The sequence below is a fragment of the Podarcis raffonei genome, chromosome 10 (genome assembly GCF_027172205.1).
Source record: "Podarcis raffonei isolate rPodRaf1 chromosome 10, rPodRaf1.pri, whole genome shotgun sequence".
Taxonomy (NCBI): Eukaryota; Metazoa; Chordata; class Lepidosauria; order Squamata; family Lacertidae; genus Podarcis; species Podarcis raffonei.
Genome location: NC_070611.1, coordinates 74464704 through 74486373, shown reverse-complemented (window position 1 = coordinate 74486373; position 21670 = coordinate 74464704). Strand labels below are relative to the sequence as shown.

At 46.7% G+C, this 21670-nt stretch overlaps 1 protein-coding gene, 1 long non-coding RNA gene and 1 pseudogene across 2 annotated transcripts; all 3 read right to left on the bottom strand.

Annotated features, from left to right (window-relative positions):
- The window catches only part of LOC128421979 (zinc finger protein 420-like), a 100941-nt pseudogene that overhangs the window by 2458 nt on the left and 76813 nt on the right, over nucleotides 1–21670 (bottom strand).
- LOC128421989 (zinc finger protein 709-like) lies at nucleotides 16671–18100 on the bottom strand. The gene has a single exon (XM_053405401.1). It carries the CDS (start codon nucleotides 18042–18044, stop codon nucleotides 16761–16763), a length of 1284 nt encoding a protein of 427 aa, XP_053261376.1. The 5' UTR covers nucleotides 18045–18100; the 3' UTR covers nucleotides 16671–16760.
- LOC128422024 (uncharacterized) lies at nucleotides 18111–20865 on the bottom strand. Its single transcript, XR_008332417.1, has 3 exons — nucleotides 20786–20865; nucleotides 19617–19752; nucleotides 18111–18275 (listed from the first exon to the last, which is right to left on the bottom strand). It is a non-coding gene; the product is annotated as an uncharacterized LOC128422024 (long non-coding RNA).

The following is a 21670-nucleotide window of genomic DNA, read 5'->3' as shown; positions in this document are numbered from 1 at the left end:
TGTGGTCTGGGTCAGTCAGAGAACTAGTGACAAGGCTTGGTGCTTGGGGTCAGCTGAATGGGTGCTTAGGGACGCTCCTGTTCTCGGAGATGGACCTCTGTCTACATGCCTCACATTGCATGAAGAGCAGGAGAAGCAGAAGGAAAGAAGATGGCAAATGGGAATCCCAGATGGAAACACCCACCCCAATGGTTCTTTACAATGATGATGTGCTGCCTGATCCTCTGCTTGTCTTCTGACACAGGACTATCCTAATCTGTCACTGAAAGGCAGGATATTCATGGCAAGGAGATAACTGTACTTAATAGTAGGTAGCCATATTGGTCTGACACAGTTGAAGTAAAAAATTAACAAAAATAGTCCAGTAGCAACTTAGGGTCTTGGGAGAAAAGCAATGAGAAATCTAGACAGCATCTTAAAAAGCAGAGACCTCACCTTGCCAACATATAGTTAAAGCTATGGTTTTCCCAGTAGTGATGTATGGAAGTGAGAGCTGGACCATAAAGAAGGCTGATCGCCAAAGAATTGATGCTTTTGAATTCTGGTGCTGGATGAGATTCTTGAGAGTCCCATGGACTGCAAGAAGATCAAACCTATCAATTCTGAAGGAAATCAGCCCTGAGTGCTCACTGGAAGGACAGATCCTGAAGCTGAGGCTCCAAGACTCTGGCCACCTCATGAGAAGAGAAGACTCCCTGGAAAAGACCCTGATGTTGGGAAAGATGGAGGGCACAAGGAGATGGGGACGACAGAGGATGAGATGGTTGGACAGTGTTCTCGAAGCTACCAGCATGAGTTTGAACAAACTGCGGGAGACAGTGGAAGACAGAAGTGCCTGGCATGCTCTGGTCCATGGGGTCACGAAGAGTCGGACACGACTAAGCGACTAAACAACAACAACAGCAACAGCACCTTAGGGACCAAGTGCTTGCACACTTCATGTGCTTGCACACTTCTTCATATAGTGAAGGGTAGTGTGAGATGGTAGTAGGAGTACCTTTCTGAGAAAAACCCCAGCCCACCCTCCCACGATATACAAGGTTCTGGTGACATCTGTGTCAGTGTATCTGAAGAAGTGTGCATGCACACCAAAGCTTATACCTAGAACAAAATTAGCTGGTCCCTAAGGTGCTACTGTACTATTTTTTAATTTTTTATTTCAAGTGCGTCAGACCAATACGGCTACCTACCTGAATCGAGATGTCATGGGGTGTTGGGGAGCAGTAGTTCCTTTGGTGGGGGACATGTCCTGCACCTCCTGGGGTCATTTTTCCACCCTTGGTCCCCACCCTGCACTCAGCTCTCACCTGTGGCTTCCAGAAGCTGTCAGCATGCAACAGGGGTTCAAGCAACGGCTTCAACCAGCCGGCTAACCCAGGTGAGGAAAGCTGATGGGTCTCAAATCCTTGGGGGGCTGGGGAATTCTGCTGCACCTGAAGTCGAGCCCTGGTGGATGGAGAGGAGGAGAACAACCGTGAATCCCACAGTCCAGAAGGCAGATTCTGCCCATGCGGAAGAGGAACGTGAAGGGCAGGTGGGGCACGTCCACCTGGAGGCTTGTTATCTAGTCCCAGGGTTACTCTGACCTTGAATTATATATAAATTACAGTATTGAAATGCGCCTGCTCCCACTTCATATTCTGCTATTACTCTACTCTGCTTGTCTGTTTCTTACTTGAGTGCTGTTTTGGAATGCTAAGTCAGGGTTTTACTGTGAGTTACATTTTTGCTATTTTTGGATCCTGTTATGCTTATCAGTCTTCGGCTGCGCAAAGAGGGAGAACTGCGCAGCGCCCCTTCAGCGAGGCGCCTGTCCTGGCTTCTGCCTTAGCCTCTTCATCCTGCTGCCCTTGGCACTGTTATCCCAGAAGCCAGAACAGCCACACAGTATCCCAGAAGCCAGATTCCTCTTGCTGTTCTGGCTTCTGGGATTCAAAAAAATTTTTTTCTTGGATTCCTCCCCCCAAAACTAGGTGTGTCTTATAGAGCAAAAAATACGGTAGGTACCGCTCCGGCGGGAAGGTAAATGGCGTTTCCGTGCGCTGCTCTGGTTTGCCAGAAGCGGCTTAGTCATGCTGGCCACATGACCCGGAAGCTGTACGCCGGCTCCCTCGGCCAGTAAAGCGAGATGAGCGCCACAACCCCAGAGTCAGCCACGACTGGACCTAATGGTCAGGGGTCCCTTTACCTTTAACTATATGTACTGGAAGCTGCCCAGAGTGGCTGGGGGAAAATACTAATACTATAACATCTAGAGTGGTACCTCGGGTTACAGGAGCTTCAGGTTACAGACTCTGCTAACCCAGAAATAGTACCTTTAGTTAAGAACTTTGCTTCAGGATGAGGGCGAAATCGTGCTCCAGCGGCGTGGTTAGCTAAAGTGGTGCTTCAGGTTAAGAACAGTTTCAGATTAAGAATGGACCTGCAGAACGAATTCAGTTCTTAACCCAAGGTACCACTGTACTATTATTATTATCTTGTGATTTTTTGTAGTTATTTTGGAATTTTTACTGCAATATTAGCTTACGAAATGTTATGGGCAGAGAAAATCACAGGGTTGCCGTAAATTATAATCCCACCCACAAACTCTCATTCACATACAGTCTGTAAATTTGGGAATGACACACACCTCACCTGTGCTAATACTGGCAGTCTTTGGCCTGCACAGGCACATCCTGTGTGTAGAGCCTCCAGCCCCAGGCACTGTCTATCATGAAAATGGGTCCTTTGACTGGGAAGATTCAGGCAGTCGCTGTCATCGGATGCTGAAGGATTGTATCTCAGCTTGTCAGTCACACTGCCTTCAAAGAATAAGAGGAACAGAAATGTTTTCGAGGTGCAACTTCTGTATCAATCCTGAGAGCCATTCCATGGACTCTGCACCCCTGTTTCTGATGACAGGTGTACATTATCCTCCTCAGTGGAAAAGACAATAAAGATGGAAGCCTGAGAGAGAGGAAAAGGTTTCTGGCTGCTTCCTGGGTGGGATTTCGGAAACCAAGAGCCGCTTCTGAGAAGGCCTCCCCCCTCCCCTCTTCCTCTCGGATTTCCTCTCCTCTCCAAGGGACTAATGGTTGGACTGGGCAGAAGCGCTGCGTCTCGACAGGGGTTTATGGGGGCGAGCAGAGGTTGGAGCTTGCAGGAAGGAAGGGTGGGGGGACAGGACCCCCCACTTTCCAGGGATCCCTCTCTGGTCGCCTTGAGGGGGGGGTTGATTCCTGGGCGGGAGGGAGAAGGCAAGGCGACCCCTTCGAAGATTGCCCAAAGAAGCCACGATTGAGACGCCCCCCCCAAAAAACTGGTCTTCCTACCTCCCCCCCCCAGTGCTCCTCTTCCCTTCCCCCTCCCTCTCTCCCGCAGTTTCCCCTGCACTCTACCGCGACTGACACCTCGCCCTGCGCCCCCATCTCTCCATCCTAGGGCCCCCCCAAGAACAGGAGCAAGGGAGGGACTGGGGGGTCTCTATCCAGGCGTCTCTCGCGCCCCTTAACCCTTTTATGGGACGCGCGGAGCCTGGGAAACGGGGCGAGGGATCCGCCCTGCGAGGAATGCCCCCTTCGCAGCACGCGCGCAGGGATCCCGGCCCCACGGAAGGCGCTTGGGGAGCTGGAGGGGTCTCTGGGTCCTCGTCTCCCCTCTCCCCCCCCGGACCCCTTTACCTCTTTGTCCTCGCTCCCGATTCTCCTTTCTTTTTCTGCAACATCCACGGGGGGGTCCCCTGCCTCCTCCCTCCCCTCTCCGAAAGCGCGCTGCCCTAGAGCTACGGGGCAGAGCAGCAATCCGGAGTGGAAGCTCCACTTCCGGGAGAAGGTTGGGAGGGGGCTCACCCCCCCACACATTCCCGGAGCAGAAGAGCCGGATTGGAGGAGGAGGAGGAAGGGGTGGGATGTTTGGGGGCGGGATCTGGGGTTGTGGGGGCGGGGTGAGAGGAGGAGGGGAGGGAAAGAATTGAGGGGGGGGAGGAGAAGGTTCCGGAGATCCAGCTGCAAAGTGGGTCCCGTCCCTCCTACAAGGTTTGCATTGCAACATCCTCCCCTCCCCCACCCCACGAGCTTAGATCCCTCCGTGTTTTAGGTCTTGGCGCTGTTCAAACCAGGAACAGGGGGCAGCTAAACGACCCCCCCAAATCCCAGCTCCCCACCCCAGCCTCTGACTAAGCCCAGGACAATGACCGTGGACACTGTAGCAGGAACCCCCCCCCCAATCATTCAGTTTCTACAAACTTCACACACACTCACACACTGCATACGCTATACTTCTCTTATAAATTCAAGAAAATCAGCCATACATCGGATTTGCACTGTTCCACTTCTATTTTACTCCATGAAGGAAGGACTACAAAATGGGGAAGGTTTGATACAGGGCACCCATAATCCCATCAGCATCCCAGCACATCCACAGGAGCCCTGCCCAGTTGCTATGCCAACCCTGATGGTCCCAGACAGAAGACCATCAAGATCACAAAGAACTTGCATATGGGAGTGGATTCAGCACGGACTGGAACAAAGGACAATAATTAGCTCTTCCCTCTGGGGGCAGGAAACTGCAAACTCCCCGCTGTCACCTGGAAAGTACTCATGGGGAGGGGGAAAGGGGGAACCAGCCAGGTGACAGGACACTCAGGTTACCACCACAACTCCTCCCTCAACCCCTCCTTTCTGTGATGTATGTATGATGTTTCTGGGGGTGGTCTTGATCTACAGGGTGGCAATTTCAAAAGTCTTTATAAGCCCTTGCACAGCATTTTTCTGGGTCCTTCCTCTCTCCTGCAAGTGAGGGGAGCACCCTGTTGCAACAGTTCAATAAAGGCCAAGCCTACAGGCTGCTGTTTTGCTCCAAGTTATCCTGGTTGGTGTCTTTGTTTTTGTCCAAGGGAGCCCTCAGATTTTTCCGTTAACAGACACAGGCACCGTCCATGCACAACAGCCAAGAGGCTCCAAAAAGCAGCCGATACAATTGTAGCAAGAAGCAGATTCCATGTCTTAAGGGAGAAATCTGAGGGCTCCCTTGGACAAGAAACAAGGAGACCAGCCAGGAAGAGCAGAGCAAAAGAGCAGCCAGTCGGCTTGGTCTTGATTGAAGACTGTCTCCACAGGACTCCCACCTGCCACCAGGTGGAACAAGATGGAAGCCCCCAACAAAAGAAGACCCCAACTTTTATTAGCTGCTAATCCCCCATGCTACACCCCCAAGACTACATCATGACTACATCATTGACACATCACACAGAGGAGGGGTTCAGGGAGAAGAAGAAGAGTTTGGATTTGATATCCCGCTTTATCACTACCCGAAGGAGTCTCAAAGCGGCTAACATTCTCCTTTCCCTTCCTCCCCCCCAGCAAACACTCTGTGAGGTGAGTGGGGCTGAGAGAATTCAGAGACGTGTGACTTCTCTGAAGGAGGAGGAGTTGTGCTGGTAACCTGAGGGTCTTCTCACCTGTCCGGTTCCTTCTTTCCCCTCCCCATGATTACATTCCTGAGGACAAAGAGGAGTTCACTGTTTTCTGCCCCCGGAGGGAAGGGCTGGTCACTGTCCTGTGTTTCAGTCCGTACTGAATCCACTTCCATATGCAGGTCCTATGTGAGTGGAATGATCTTCTGTCTAGGACCATCACGGTTGGCATGCCAATTGAGTAGGGCTCACTGCGGACGTGTTGGCTGCCTTGTGTCAAGTCTCCCCCCTTTGATAGTCCTTCCCTCATGGTGCAAAATAAAAGTCGAACGGTGCAGATCCGATGTACGGCTGATTTTCTATGAATTTATAACAGAAGTGTTACCTATGTCGTGTGTGAGTGTGTGTGTGTCGTGTTTGTACAAACTGAATGATTGCAACACATGAATCCCAATCCCAAAGAAGGGCAGTGCCAAAGAATGCTCCACGTACCGTACAATTGCACTCATCTCACACGCTAGCAAGGTTATGCTTAAAATTCTACAAGGCAGGCTCAAGCAGTATGTGGACTGAGAACTCCCAGAAGTGCAAGCTGGATTTAGAAGAGGCAGAGGAACCAGAGACCAAATTGCAAACATGCGCTGGATTATGCAGAAAGCTAGAGAGTTCCAGAAAGACATCTACTTCTGCTTCATTGACTATGCAAAAGCCTTTGACTGTGTCGACCACAGCAAACTATGGCAAGTTCTTAAAGAATTGGGAGTGCCTGATCACCTCATCTGTCTCCTGAGAAATCTCTATGTGGGACAAGAAGCTACAGTTAGAACTGGATATGGAACAACTGATTGGTTCAAAATTGGGAAAGGAGTACGACAAGGCTGTATATTGTCTTCCTGCTTATTTAACATAAATGCAGAATTCATCATGCGAAAGGCTGGGCTGGATGAATCATGTAATAAAAAATTTAAGGTCTTATATATATAATAAATGTTCATAAATGTACCAACCAAGTGCATACATAGATATGTCGACCACATGTCTGGAGCAGCATAGGAAGACCGCTCTGAAACCATTTAGACTTCCAAACTGACCAAATGTTTTCTCTGCAAGGAGGGAGCGCGTGAGGGAACCTTCCCATTGTCTCAGGAATTGGGTAATCACCATCTCAAAGGAATGGCCAGACTACCAGGAAAGGGAATCAGATAAGGCATTATCAGATAACCTGGCAGACAGGAAAAACAACAACATTCAAATTTCTGTTGTAGACCGCCTTTTCTGTGATGTAGGTATGATTTTTGTAGTAGGTGGTCTTGGGTTACGCCCCTTCTGTGATGAATGCAGGGGTGGTCTGGAGCTCCAGGTCAGGGAATTTAAAATGTCTATATAAGGGCTGGCACGCCTTGGTTCGGGGTCGTCCTCAGGGGAGCACCCTGTTGCAGCAGATCAATCAAGATCAGGCTTACTAGCTGCTTTGCTTCTCAATAGTCTCTGGTTGGCCTCTGCTCTTTCCTCCTGCCGATGGAGAACCTACAAGGGACTCTATAAAGGGCTCTTGTGTCCCCCATAAGGGAAGAAGGGCAGCTTTTGTTTACAACAGATGGCACCCCAGATGGGACCTTTGGTTGCCCAATTCTGGGGGCAAGGAAGGACTGGTGATCCAGCACGCAGCAGGCCATTTGCCAGGAGGAGCCACCAGTCCTCTCGTGACCCCAGGGTCTGGAAAGAACTGGAGTTCCAGCGGGGCTAACCAGAGGAAGCAACGCCTGATCAGGCCGGCCACAAATTTATTTATTTTTAAATATAATCTTTATTGATTTAAATTACACACATATATAAAGAATTTGCAATCTCATACTGCAAAAAAAGAAAATTAAAGAAAAAACAATGAAGAATAAAGGAAAGAAGAAAATACAGAAAAAGAAAGAAGCAGATTTATGTGCATGAAAAAACTTAATCTTCCTAATTAAATAAAAAAGAATTCTGACAAAACGAGTCTTCCAATCATTCTCATTGTACTGTTTATACTGTCGTTTTTTTCGGACAGTTTTATATTCTTTAATATTGTTCCTGTCTACTCCACAAACAGTATTTGTTGTGTTTACAAGTATCACTTGTTTTAAATCCATGGCCAATCTTTGGTGTAACTGAAAATATTGTAGCCAATCCGTTAGGTGATTTTTAATTTAATCCTAATTTTTCAATGTAGGCTTGTCTTTATCTATTTCTAGGATTAATCCTAACGTAGGCCAATCTGCTTTCATATTTCTTTTTCTTACTGCCCTGGCTTCTCTTGGTGATGTCCACAAGGGTATTTTTGGCTCAAGTATTCCTTTATATTTATTCCAGATTTTATATCACGATTTTCGTATCACATGGCTCAAAAATCCCCTGTGGACCTTCACTTTTCCGTATATTAAAGAAGCGTGCCATCCAGACTGATTCTCGTGGCCTTCCAAGTCTAATAGGTCTGTATCTTTTAGTGTCATCCAGTCTTTTATCCAAACCAATCCTGCCACCACATGGTAAAATTCCAAATCTGGCAATGAAAAACCTCCTATCTCATTTTTATCTGTTAATAACTGGTGTTTAATTCTCAGTTTTTCCCCAGTAGTAATGTATGGAAGTGAGAGCTGGACCATAAAGAAGGCTGATGGCCGAAGAATGGATGCTTTTGAATTCTGGTGCTGGGGGAGACTCTTGAGAGTCCCATGGAGTGCAAGAAGATCAAACCTCTCCATTCTGAAGGAAATCAGCCCTGTGTGCTCACTGGAAGGACAGATCCTGAAGCTGAGGCTCCAAGACTCTGGCCACCTCATGAGAAGAGAAGACTCCCTGGAAAAGACCCTGATGTTGGGAAATATGGAGGGCACAAGGAGAAGGGGACGACAGAGGACGAGATGGTGGGACAGTGTTCTCGAAGCTACCAGCATGAGGGAGGCAGTGGAAGACAGGAGTGCCTGGCGTGCTCTGGTCCAGGGGGTCACGAAGAGGCAGACACGACTAAACGACTAAACAATAACACAATTCTCAGTTTCTTTCCACTCCATATAAATCTAGATATTTCCCTTTTCCACTCCCTAAAACAATTCATTCCTCCTAAAATGGGCCTTGTTTGGAATAAGAAAATCATGTTGGGGAGGAGATTCATTTTCACAACCGAGACTCTTCCCCAGAGTGAGAGATGGAGTTTGGTCCAGGTTTCCATATTTTTAAAAATTTCTTTCCATACTTTACTAGAATTATCCTCATATAAATTTAAACTTTTATTTGAAATCCAGATCCTTAGGTATTTAACCTTATTTTTAATTTCTAGGCCTGTTTCTTTCTTGAAGTTCTTTTTTTCCTTCCATTGTGAGGGTTTTTGTCAGTAATTTAGTTTTTTTGGTAGTTTACTCTCAGCCAAAGGCCAACCATAAATTAATCTAGTAATCGTGACTCAACTCACGGAAAATGAGAAAAAATTGGTAACAAAACCAAAAGATGAACAAATTAAACAGACTATTAAAATGTTACAAACTCAGTTCTCCATGTTGGTGAACCAAGAAGTGGAATGGAAATTAAAACAAATGAAACAGAAGTATTTTGAATCAGCCAACAAAACTGGGAAGCTACTGGCATGGCAACTAAGAAAACGTCAAAGTCAAAATATGATTAATAAAATTAGGATAGGAGAACAATTGATGGAAGACCCAAAAGAAATAAGAAGAGCCTTCCAAGGATTCTATAAGGAACTTTACAGGAAAGAAAAGGAAGACATAAATAAAATAGAGAGATACTTGGAAACACATAAAGGAAAACAGATTCCACCAGAAGAAAGAGAACTAAACGCCACAGTAACAAAACAGGAAATCCAAAGGTCAATAAAGAGGATGAAACAAGGTAAAGCCCCAGGACCGGATGGGCTTACCTCAAAGTATTACAAAACACTGATACCGGTTCTCTGTGAAGTAATCAACTCTATTCTACAAGGAGGAAAAAATACCAAATTCCTGGAAGGAGGCATATATAATGTTGATCCCCAAACAAGACACAGATCATTTGAGCGTTAAAAATTTTAGACCAATATCACTGTTAAACAATGATTACAAACTATTTGCGGACATTATGGCAAACAGATTGAAAATAATATTAAATGAGCTAATTCATAAAGACCAAGGAGGTTTTTTACCAGGCAGGCAATTAAAAGATAATGTAAGACATATTATTAATACATTGGAATAATTAGAGGTAAGAAATGATAAACCAGCTGCACTAATGTTTATCGATGCTGAAAAAGCATTTGATAATATATCTTGGTTATTTGTGAAGAAAAGTATGGAGATGATGGGGGTTGGTGGCTCCTTCCTGAGAGGAATTGAAGCAATTTACTCAGAAAAGAGAGCGAAACTAATAGTGAATAATGCCTTGACAGAATCATTTGACATCACAAAGGGTACCAGACAAGGGTGCCCACTGTCCCCGCTATTGCTTATTATGATTCTAGAGGTATTAGCAAATTATCTGAGAGAAACATCAGAGATAAATGGAGTTAAAATAGGTGTTAAAGAATTAAAACTTAAGGCCGATGCAGACGATTTAGCATTAACCTTAGATGAACCTCAGGAAAGTGTTAAAAAAGCATTGGAAGAAATGGGAAAATTTGGACAATTGGCAGGATTTAAATTCAACAAGACAAAGATGGAAATGCTGGTCAAAAATATGGAAAAGAATGAGGTAGAAAGGTTGGAACAAGAAAGTGAAATTAAGGTGATTAAAAAAGTAAAATACTTGGGAATCTGGAAGACGGCAAAGAATATAAACTTATTCAATGATAACTATCAACCAGTGTGGAAAGAGATTAAAAGAGATTTGGAAGTATGGGATAGATTAAAATTGTCCATAAGTGGAAGAATATCAGCGATCAAAATGAATACATTACCAAAGATGCTATTTTTATTTCAAACGATTCTGATAATCAGAGGCTTAGGACAATTTAGAGAATGGCAAAAGGTTCTCTCGCACTTCATATGGCAAGGGAGAAAACCGAGAATTAAATTTAAAATACTGACGGACAGAAAGGAAAGAGGGGGGTTCTCGGTACCTGATTTGAAACTTTATTACGAAGTGGCCTGTCTGTGTTGGATAAAGGATTGGATAACCCTGGAAAACTCAGACCTGTTAGATCTGGAGGAATATAATAACAGATATGGGTGGCACTCGTACCTCTGGTATGGTAAAGTGAAAGTGCACAGAGGTTTCACAAACCATGTGATAAGGAGTGCCCTATATGAGGTCTGGGACAGAAATAAGAATCTGCTAGAAAGGAAAAAACCGTGGTGGCTCTCACCAGTTGAAATGTTAACAGTAAAAAAATGGAATATGGAAGGGAGATGGGCTACATATGAGGAGATTTTGATGAAATCTGAGAAAGGATGGAAATTGAAGCCCTATAACTATTGAGGAGAAATTGACAGGATGGTTGCAATACCATCAAGTTAATGATGTTTTTAAGGATGATAAAAAATTAGGATTTGAAGATAAGAAATCGAAATTCCAAATTGACATTATAGAAAGCAAGACCAAACTACTCTCGAAAATGTATAATTTCTTATTAGAATGGAATACAAAAGATGAATTGATAAAAGAGGCTATGACAAAATGGGCAATAGACTTTGGGCATAATATAGAATATGATGCATGGCTTAAACTTTGGAATAAGAATTTAAAATTTACTGCATGCTCTACTTTAAAAGAGAACGTAATGAAAATGGTTTATCGCTGGTATCTTACTCCCACCAAACTAGCAAAAATGTACAGGACGAGTAGCAAAATCTGTTGGAAATGTAAAGAAAAGGATGGTGATTTTTACCACATGTGGTGAGCATGTGATCAAATGAAAGAGTTTTGGGAATTGATCTATAATGAATTAAAAAAGATGTTTAAATATACTTTCCTCAAAAAGCCCGAAGAACTACTGCTAGGTTTGATAGGAGAGGATATTAAGAAGATGGACCAAAGACTATATATGTATGCTACGACAGCAGCCAGAGTTCTGATAGACCAAAAGTGGAAAACACAGGAGATACCAACTGTAAAGGAGTGGCAGACAAAGTTGGTCGAGGACGCGGAACTAGCAAAACTGACACACAGGATTCGCAGTCAGGAGGAATCATGGAATCATAGAGTTGGAATAGATCACAAGGGCCATCGAGTCCAACCCCCTGCCAAGCAGGAAACACCATCAGAGCACTCCTGACATATGGTTGTCAAGCCTCTGCTTAAAGACCTCCAAAGAAGGAGACGCCACCACACTCCCTGGCAGCAAATTCCACTGTCAAACAGCTCTTACTGTCAGGAAGTTCTTCCTAATGTTTAGGTGGAATCTTCTTTCTTGTAGTTTGGATCCATTGCTCCGTGTCCGCTTCTCTGGAGCAGCAGAAAACAACCTTTCTCCCTCCTCTATTTGACATCCTTTTATATATTTGAACATGGCTATCATATCATGCCTTAACCTCCTCTTCTCCAGGCTAAACATGCCCAGCTCCCTTAGCCGTTTCTCATAAGGCATCGTTTCCAGGCCTTTGACCATTTTGGTTGCCCTCCTCTGGACACGTTCCAGTTTGTCAGTGTCCTTCTTGAACTGTGGTGCCCAGAACTGGACACAGTACTCCAGGTGAGGTCTGACCAGAGCAGAATACAGTGGCACTATTACTTCCCTTGACCTAGATGCTATACTCCTATTGATGCAGCCCAGAATTGCATTGGCTTTTTTAGCTGCCGCGTCACACTGTTGGCTCATGTCAAGTTTGTGGTCAACCAAGACTCCTAGATCCTTTTCACATGTACTGCTCTCAAGCCAGGTGTCACCCATCTTGTATTTGTGCCTCTCATTTTTTTTTGCACAAGTGCAAAAAAAGGAAAGTACCAAAAAGAATGGAGTAAATTTATGGTCTATGTAAGTGAGAACTGTAGAAATCTGAAGACGTTAGCAGGACTGAAATAAATCTTATGTCATGGTTTAGTCTTTTACTAATGAATCTGTGAATTAAAGATTGGAATAAGAAAACCTGCGGAAGGGAAGGAGGGAAGTCAATGGCTCTATGGAGCATAAAGTAAGATGGATGTAAAAAGATTTCATATATTTGTTTGTTGGTGTTGGTGTATTTAAAATGAAAACTTAATAAAAAGCATATTTAAAAAAAAGAAGAAGACCCTGGGATGGCCAGAAGCAGCACATGCGGACGTGGGTCTAGGAATGGAGAAGATTGTGGGCGGGATTCTCTGAAACACCCAGCAACCCAGATTCTCATCCTTGGCTGTCTCTTTTGCTGACGGTCTTCACTCCCAGCCTTCCTGGCAAGAGGTAGCTAGGAGGGGGAGGGGAGAGCGGGAGAATTTGGGTTCTGCAATTAGAGAGGCAATTAACTGCAAGGGGAGAACGCCAATCAAAGCTCTCATTCCCTGTTGGGGAACCTGAGATCTGAAACTTTTCCTTTTCCCCAAGGAAGATGCCCCAAGGCTGGTCCAATGGCCAGTTTGGATAGCAAGGGACTTGGGCTCGGTTTCCAATTTCTCTTTTTCTTGTAAATGCAGCTGCACTGGCAGCACCAAGATCCAGGAGGAAGTGACTGGTGCGCGTCAGAGCGCAAGGGCGTTTACAGTTCCTTTCCATTCTCTCTGGAGCAGCCGGATTTGGCACTGGGCTGCCAGGTGTCCAATGGAAAGGGAATCTTTTCCATAGCATGTAAGAGGCAGAAAAGGTTGGTGGGACCCCATAGGATAAAGAGGGAGAAGGACTTTGTAGAGTCCTTCGTAGAGAAGACGAACGACTGTCAGGTCAGGAAAGACCTGGGAAAAGGCTAGTGGGGTTTTGCTTTGGTTGAAAAATGGGATCCCCACATTCTAGGAGTTCTAACCGCCAGACTCAGAGGCATGTGCTGGTTGCAGCAGGAGGGGGTCTCCCTTGATGCTTCAGCAGTCGGCCTCCTCTGCGTCTCCTGGCCCCCTCCTCTCCTCCCTCTGAGCCTGAACTGCTCTCTGCCCCAGACTCTTCCTGCTCACCAAACCCTTTTTCCTCTATATACTATCTTCCCCAAACCCCAGAATAAGCAGGAGCTCTGGGGTTGCCCCATAGGGTTCATGAGTGAAGATGACCCCCCCAGGAGATTTCCCTGGTCCCTGCCACCCCTCCTTCCCCCTCTTGAAATTAGGCTTGGAGGGAAATCTCCCATTCAATTTCAGTATTTCAAGTTTTCTTCAGAACGCGCAGGGCAGGAGGCAGCGATGAAGTTCTGGTGAAGAAGCAGTGCTTGGAGATCATGTGGTGGGGTGTGTGTGACAGAATTTGGTGCATAAACCAAAGGTACATTAATCTAAAATTATACTCACTATTCTGAGATGTTGCTTTCATTATTTCATTATTATACAGTTTTACATATAAACACCAGAAGTTTGCATATACCTCATGCTTTTAGGAATGATTTCCTGCTGAGTTCATTGCTCAGGGTGGACTCTGAGAGGAAGACGTCCCACACTCCATACGTCTAAATGGCTTCTCCCATGTGAGAGTCCCTGGATGTACCTTAAATAAAGGTAAAGGTAAAGGGACCCCTGACCATTAGGTCCAGTCGTGACCAACTCTGGGGTTGCGACACTCATCTCGCTTTATTGGCCGAGGGAGCCGGCGTACAGCTTCTGGGTCATGTGGCCAGCATGACTGAGCCACTTCTGGTGAACCAGAGCAGCGCACAGAAACGCCGTTTACCTTCCCGCCGGAGCAGTACCTACTTATCTACTTGCACTTTGACGTGCTTTTGAACTGCTAGGTTGGCAGGAGCAGGGACCGAGCAACGGGAGGTCACCCCATCACGGGGATTCGAACCGCCGACCTTCTGATCGGCATGTCCTAGGTTCTGTGGTTTAACCCACAGCGCCACTCGAATCCCTGTTCCTTAAATACTCCGTAATAAATAAAGCACGTTTTGCAGTCTTTTCACTTAAACTGCTTCTCTGAGTTTGTTGATGGTTTGGAGGGTTTCAACTCTTAAAGTTCTTCCTGTCCATGAGTCTGTTGATTTTGACTCTGACAGAAGCTCTAAGGTTTCTAAGGTTTCCACTCTGATTGAAGCTCTTTCCACACTCCATGCATTTAAATGGTTTCTCCCCTGTGTGAGTCCATTGATGTATCCTTAGGTTTCCATTATCACTAAAGCTTTTTCCACAATCAATGCATTTATATGGTTTCTCCCCTGTGTGAGTCCGTTGATGTGATCTAAAGCTTGCATCGTAACTGAAGCTCTTTCCACACTCCATACATTCCTCCAGCAGGAGCGACTGTGGGGCTTCCTCGCCCTCTTCCATTCAGCTCCGCCATTCCCAAAGGGCAATTCTTCTTCAGCCATTGTGGGAGCAGACCGGCTGGAAGCTGAAGCGGCTTCCCTTTGAGTAGGCTTTGCTTTGCTTTCTGCTGACCTCAGTCTCTTGGATTGTGGCCAGGTTTCCCCTTCCATTTCCCTCAATGCTGAGCAGTGTTGGATGTGGGGGGAAGCAAAATTCACCCCATAACTTTTCCGCAGGGTTCCCTCTGCAGCACAAAAGGATGGGAGGAGGGAGGAACACGTAGTAATAAATGGAGACTCCAATAAATGGAGAGAAGAAGAAAGTGGAGTCCCCTATAGATCAGTATTGGGACCCGTGGCTTTTCAACAGATAGGAGTGAGCAGGGAGGGGGCAAAGTTTGCTGGTGGCAGTAAATTGTCCAGGATTGTTCAAACAAAGAGAGATTGCAAAGAGCTCCAAAAAGAGCTCTCCAAACGGTGTGATTGGACAGAAAATACAACTCATTGTCAAGAAAATTAAAGTGATGCATGTTGGGGGGCAGGGAAACACGATCTTAATATCATGTGCAGGATCATGGGGTCTGAACTGGGTTTCTCTGTGTGCTCTAGGAGACCAGGGGAGAGGGGAGCTGGTCGCAGACGGAGGGGGAGTCTCCCTGGATGCTTCAGTAGCCGGGCTCTTCTGGGTCTCCTAGCCCCTCCTCTCCTCCCTCTGAGCCTGAACTGCTCTCTGTCCCAGTCTCTTCCTGCTCACCAAACCCTGTTTCCTCCTCAGCTTGCAACACCTCCCCTCCCCCTCTGCTCCCTTTTCTCCCTCTATCTGCTGATCGCCATCCCACCACCAGTCCCCAGGATCTGAGCCAGAAGCAGCGGGACGTCTATAGTAATAGTTTACTGAGCTTTCAAAGCATACGGTTCTCACTGGGTCCCCAGTGAGGCACAAAACTTTGCTCCTGAGAGCAGATCCAGTTTCAGCAGTAAAAAAATACAGCACACAGGATATCTAAGTCAGGCACACACACCGGCAGAAGGGAGCAAGCGAGGAAAGAGGCTGGAACGACACAGGGCAATGGAGGTGTGTTTTTCGCTTCCCGTCGTTTTGGAAGGAGGTCAGCAACTCGGCATCTGCAGGGGCTTCATGAAGAAAAGCTTTCTGCCGCTGCTTGCAGGCACATCCCAGAAACACACACTGCGATTCACAGTGTATTGCCCTATCAGTTGTTCTTCAAAGGTTATCGAGATGTGGTCTAGAAACCAGTATTGGACCAGATATCAATATAGAGCCCAGCCCTAATCCTCACTCACCACCAGCAAACCAGATTCATCCTCTCTATCAAAAGGTACTTTACCTCTTAGATTATACTCACATTGTTAGACATTGCCTTCAATATTTCATTGCTGTTCAGTTTTACATATAAACACAAGAACATCAAATACACATCGCGTGTTTAAGACTGATTTCCTGCTGAGTTCATTGCTGTGAAGAAAGAGTGGACACTGAAAGGAAAACGTCCCACTCTCCATACATCTAAATGGGTTCTTCCATGGGAAAGTCCCTGGATGTTCCTTAAACACTCCATTGTAAATAAAGCACTTTTTGCAATCTTTTCATTTAAACTGCTTCTCAAACTCCAGAATAAGCAGGTTGCCCCATGGGGTTCATGAGTGAAGATGGGCCCACCAGGAGACTTCCCTGGTACCTGCAGCCCCACATTCCCCATCTTGAACTTAGGCTTTGGGGGGAAATCTCCCATTGAATTTCAGTATTTCAAGATGAGGTTCTGTTGAAGAAGAAGTGTTTGGAGATCATGTAGTGGTAGGGGTGACAGAGTTTGGTGCAAAAACCATCTTGTGTGCTTGAGTACAGCAACTCCAGGGCATGAGCTAAGTAGCAGCAGGGGAGGGGCCACGTGTAGAGCAAGTGCCACACTGAGGTCAAAAAGACACACACAGGCAGCAGGACTTCTTCAGTAATAGTTTACTGAGCTTTCAAAGGCTACAGTTATGACTGGGACCACAGTGAGGCACAAAACTTAGCTCCTGAGAACAAATCATTCATATGGTTTCTCCCCTGTGTGAGTCAGTTGATGCACGCTGAGGTGTCGACTCTGACTGAATTTCCTTCCGCACTCCATGCAATTAAATGGTTTTTCCCCTGTGTGAGTCCGTTGATGTCTTCTAAGGGTTCCATTATCACTAAAGCTCTTTCCACACTCCATACATTTACATGGTTTCTCCCCTGTGTGAGTCTGTTGATGTCTTCTAAGGTTGCGGTTATCACGAAAGCTCTTTCCGCACGCCATACATTCATATGGTTTCTCCCCTGTGTGAGTCCGTTGATGTGTTCTAAGGGTTCCATTATAACAAAAGCTCTTTCCGCACTCCATACATTCATATGGTTTCTCCCCCGTGTGAGTCCGTTGATGTCTTCTAAGGCTTCCATTGAAACTGAAGCTCTTTCCGCACTCCATACATTCATATGGTTTCTCCCCTGTGTGAGTCCGTTGATGTGTTCTAAGGGTTCCATTATAACAAAAGCTCTTTCCGCACTCCATACATTCATATGGTTTCTCCCCCGTGTGAGTCCGTTGATGTGTTCTAAGGGTTCCATTATCACTAAAGCTCTTTCCGCACTCCATGCATTTAAAAGGTTTTTCACCCGTGTGAGTCAGTTGATGCATATTTAGGTGTCCACTCTGACTGAATTTTCTTCCGCACTCTATACATTTAAATGGTTTCTCCCCTGTGTGAGTCCGTTGATGTCTTCTAAGGGTTCCATTATCACTAAAGCTCTTTCCACACTCCATACATTCACATGGTTTCTCCTCTGTGTGAGTCCGTTGATGTGATCTAAGGCCTGCATGGTAACTGAAGCTCTTCCCACACTCCATACATTCATATGGTTTCTCCCCTGTGTGAGTCCGTTGATGTGATCTAAGGCCTGCATGGTAACTGAAGCTCTTCCCACACTCCATACATTCATATGGTTTCTCCCCTGTGTGAGTCCGTTGATGTGATCTAAGGCCTGCATCGTAACTGAAGCTCTTCCCACACTCCATACATTCATATGGTTTCTCCCCTGTGTGAGTCCATTGATGTGTTCTAAGGGTTCCATTATCACTAAAGCTCTTTCCACACTCTATACATTTAAATGGTTTCTCCCCTATGTGAGTCCGTTGATGTCTTCTCAGGTGTCCACTCTGAATGAAGCTCTTTCCACACTCCATGCATTTAAATGGTTTTTCCCCTGTGTGAGTCCGTTGATGTATATTGAGGTTTCCACTCTGACTGAAGATCTTCCCACACTCCTTGCATTTGAATCCTTTCTTGCCCATGTGAGTCGGCTGATGTGTTCTATCAGTGAAAGTCTTTTCACACTCTATACCTTTAAATGGTTCACCACTTTTGGGGTTTGTTGATGTGAGCTATGTGTGTTCATTCAATGAAGCATGTTCCAGATTTCACACATTTTAATGTCTATATCTAGTGAAACCAAAGGTGCCCTTTCCCCTGGAAGTCTGTCTCTCTTCTCCATAACCCTCCTCAGCGTTGGAGGAAAGGAAATCCTGTTTGGGTTTCAAGGAAGAGAACAAAGGAAAAGAGAGCATATCAGATGCAATTAGCACCACCTCATATTTCAACATGTCCTATATTTCCCCTGCATCCTACCCAGGTTCCAAATTTTTAGGAAATGAAGATGCAATGATGTCAAATGATAGTAATGCATCAGCAACCTTTCATTATCCTCAATCATCATTAATAAAGCAGCATGATCTTGGAAAACAGCCTTTTCCCATCAATTGTTTTCTCACAGGAAATGCAGCTACTCTCTCTCCATGAAAAGGCCCTCTCTGTCTCTGGTTCATCTTTCCTTTGGACATTTCCCATCATCGGCATCATAATCCTCCATCCACTCCTGTTTCCACTTCTAGATCTTCATGAATCACCTGCACAGTCCCAATGGCCTCAGGAAGTCCATGTGGACCATTATATGAGACCCAGGTCTACATCTTTTCCAGGGACTGTGGTCTGGGTCAGTCGGAGAACTAGTGACAAGGCTTGGTGCTTGGGGTCAGCTGAATGGGTGCTCAGGGAAGCTCCTGTTCTGGGAGATGGACCTCCGTCTACATGCCTCACATTGCATGGAGAGAGCAGGAGAAGCAGAAAGAAAGCAGCTGGCAAATGGGAAACACCCCCCCATTGTTCCTTATAATAATTATGTGCTGCCTGATCTCTTGCACCGTCTTCTGACACAGGACTATCCTAATCTGGCACTGAAAAGCTGGATATTAAAAGCAAATGGATAACTCTACTTAGTGGAAACTTCATCCTTGAATATGTAGTACTGATTCATTAACAACCTGAAGTTGTGTTATTTCTTGAGATATGAATTTATTCCTGATCTGAGCGCTTTTTCCTACTCTCCTAACTATATGTCAGTCTAGGAGATCGTTATGAAGGAGAAAGTTCTGCAACCTAGAGCCCTAAACAGCCTCGGCCCTGTAGACCTGAAGGAGTGTCTCCACCTCCATCCTTCACTCTGAACACTGAGGTTCTCCTCTGAGGGTCTTCTGCTGGTTCCCTCCCTTCAGAGGTCAAGGAAATGAACAACTACCTGACATTTAGAAGACAGTTGAAGGGAGACCTGTATTAGGAGGTTTATAATGTTTGATGTTTTACTGTCTTTTATGTGTACTGGAAACCCAACCAGATGGGCAGGGTATAAATACTACAATCAGTTGTATTATCTTGTGATTTTTTTGTAGTTATTTTGGAATTCGTAGTGCAATATCAGGTCATGAAATGTTTTGGGTGGAGAAAATCACAGGGTTGCCGTAAACAATAATCCTACCCACACACCCTCATTCACATACAGTCTGTAAATTTGGGAAGGTCACACAGCTCACCTGTGCTAATACTGCCAGTCTTTGGCCTCCATAGGCACACCCTGTCTGTAGAGCCTCCAGCCACAAGCACTGTCTATCATGAAAATGGGTCCTTTGACTGGGAAGTATCTCAGCTTGTCAGTCACTCTGACATTGCCTATAAAAAGTAAGAGGAACAGAAATGCCTTTGAGGCGCACCTTCTATAGCAATTCTGAGATCAATTAAATAGGTTCTGCACCCCTGTTTCTGATGACAAGTGTACATTTTCCTCATCCTCAATAAACCATGCAGTGGAAAAGACACTTGAAGATAAAAGCCTGAGAGAGAGGAAAAGGTTTCTGACTGCTTCCTGGGGGGGATTGCGGAAACAAAGAGCCGCTTCTGAGAAGGCCCCTCCTCTCCCCTCTTCCTCTTCCTCTTTCCTCTCCTCTCCAGGACGAACAATGGTTGGACTGGGCAGATTCGCTGTGTCTGGGCAGGGCATGAGCTTATGGGGTGGGAAGAGGATGGAGCTTGCAGGAAGGAAGGGGTGGTGGGGACAGGACCCCCCACTTTCCAGGGATCCTTTTCTGGTTGCCTTGAGGGGGGGTCGATTATTGGGTGGGAGGGAGAAGCCAAGGCCGCCCCTCTGGAGATTCCTCGTGGGCGCACGATGGAGACGTCTCCCCAAAGACTGGTCTTCCTTCCCCGCCCCCCGCCAGTGCTTCGCTTCCTTACCCCGGGGATGCTCCCCTCCCTCCTCCCCCCGGCTCCCCCCACCCTTGGCCCCCTCCCTCTCTCCCGGAGTCTCCCCTGCACCCAGAGGCCCCTTTGGCGCGGCTCACCCCTCGCCATGCGCGAACCATCTCTCCACCCGGAGGGGCCCCCCAAGACGAGATGGGGAGGGACGAGGGGGTCTCTATCCAGGCGTCTGTCGCGCCCGTTAACCCTTTCATGGTCTGCCTCTCTCCGCGCGGAGCGCACAGGGCCCCAGGGATGCCTGCGCGGGGGAAACGGGGCCAGGGAGTCCTCGTGGGACCCCGTGGGTGGGCGCCCCATGTCCACCCCTGCCGAGGAAAGCCCCCTTCGCAGCACACGTTCAGGGATCCAGGCCCTGCCGGGGGGGCCCACGGAAGGCACTTTGGGGAGCTGGCGCGGAGTCCCTCTCTGGGTCCCTTTCTCCCCTCCCCCCCCCCCGCGACCCCTTTACCTCTTTGTCCTCCATCCCGATTCTCATTTCCTTTCCTGCAACATCGATGTTTTGTTGGGGGGGGGTCCCCTGCCGCCCCTCCCGCCCCTCCTCTCCTTTCCGAAAGGGCGCGCCCCTAGAGCTATGGCGCTGAGCGGCAATCCGGCGTAGAAGCTCCACTTCCGGGAGAAACTGGCAGTTTGGGAGGAGGCTCACCCCTCCCTTATTCCCGGAGCAGAAGCCGGATTGGAGGAGGAGGAGGAGGAGGAGGAGGATCCTGATATTTTCAAAGGAGACGCCCAGGACAGCCTTGCAGCTAGAGGGATGTCTGAATACTATTATGGTTCTTATTGGAAGAGGGCAGTTTAAAGGTGTGGGAAACTGGGGTTGTTGACAGGGGTGGGTGACGGGCTCATGTTTCTGAATGCCAAAGACTCCTACTTTGGGACAAATCTGTGATGCATCATAGAAAATGTATTGTGAAATGTATTGTGGGAAATGGGGAGAGGTCTTAAAAATCCATGCAACCATCTTCTCGGGGTTCCTACTCTTGGTGTGTTTGAACCTTGTTGCAACAAATAAAGATCAGGTCAACTGACCGCCGTTTGCTTCTTTAACTTGGCTGGATTCTCCTTCTTTTGCTGACCGGAGGGACCCCCGGGGAGGGGCGCCCTGACGAGCTGGGCAGCGAAGGAAATCCGCACCCGGGGATATTTTCCTTCTCAACTCCTTCCCACCTGAGCCTCACCCCCTTACCTAAAAGCCAGACACAACACAAGGTGACAGGATTGCGACTCCTGCCCTCAGCAAACAAAATAGCTCCCCCTCCCCCCCCCCGGAGCAAAGCAACCCCGGGATGCTGAGGTCCCGAGTCCTTGAAATGAAAAGGGGAGGGGCTCGGGAAAC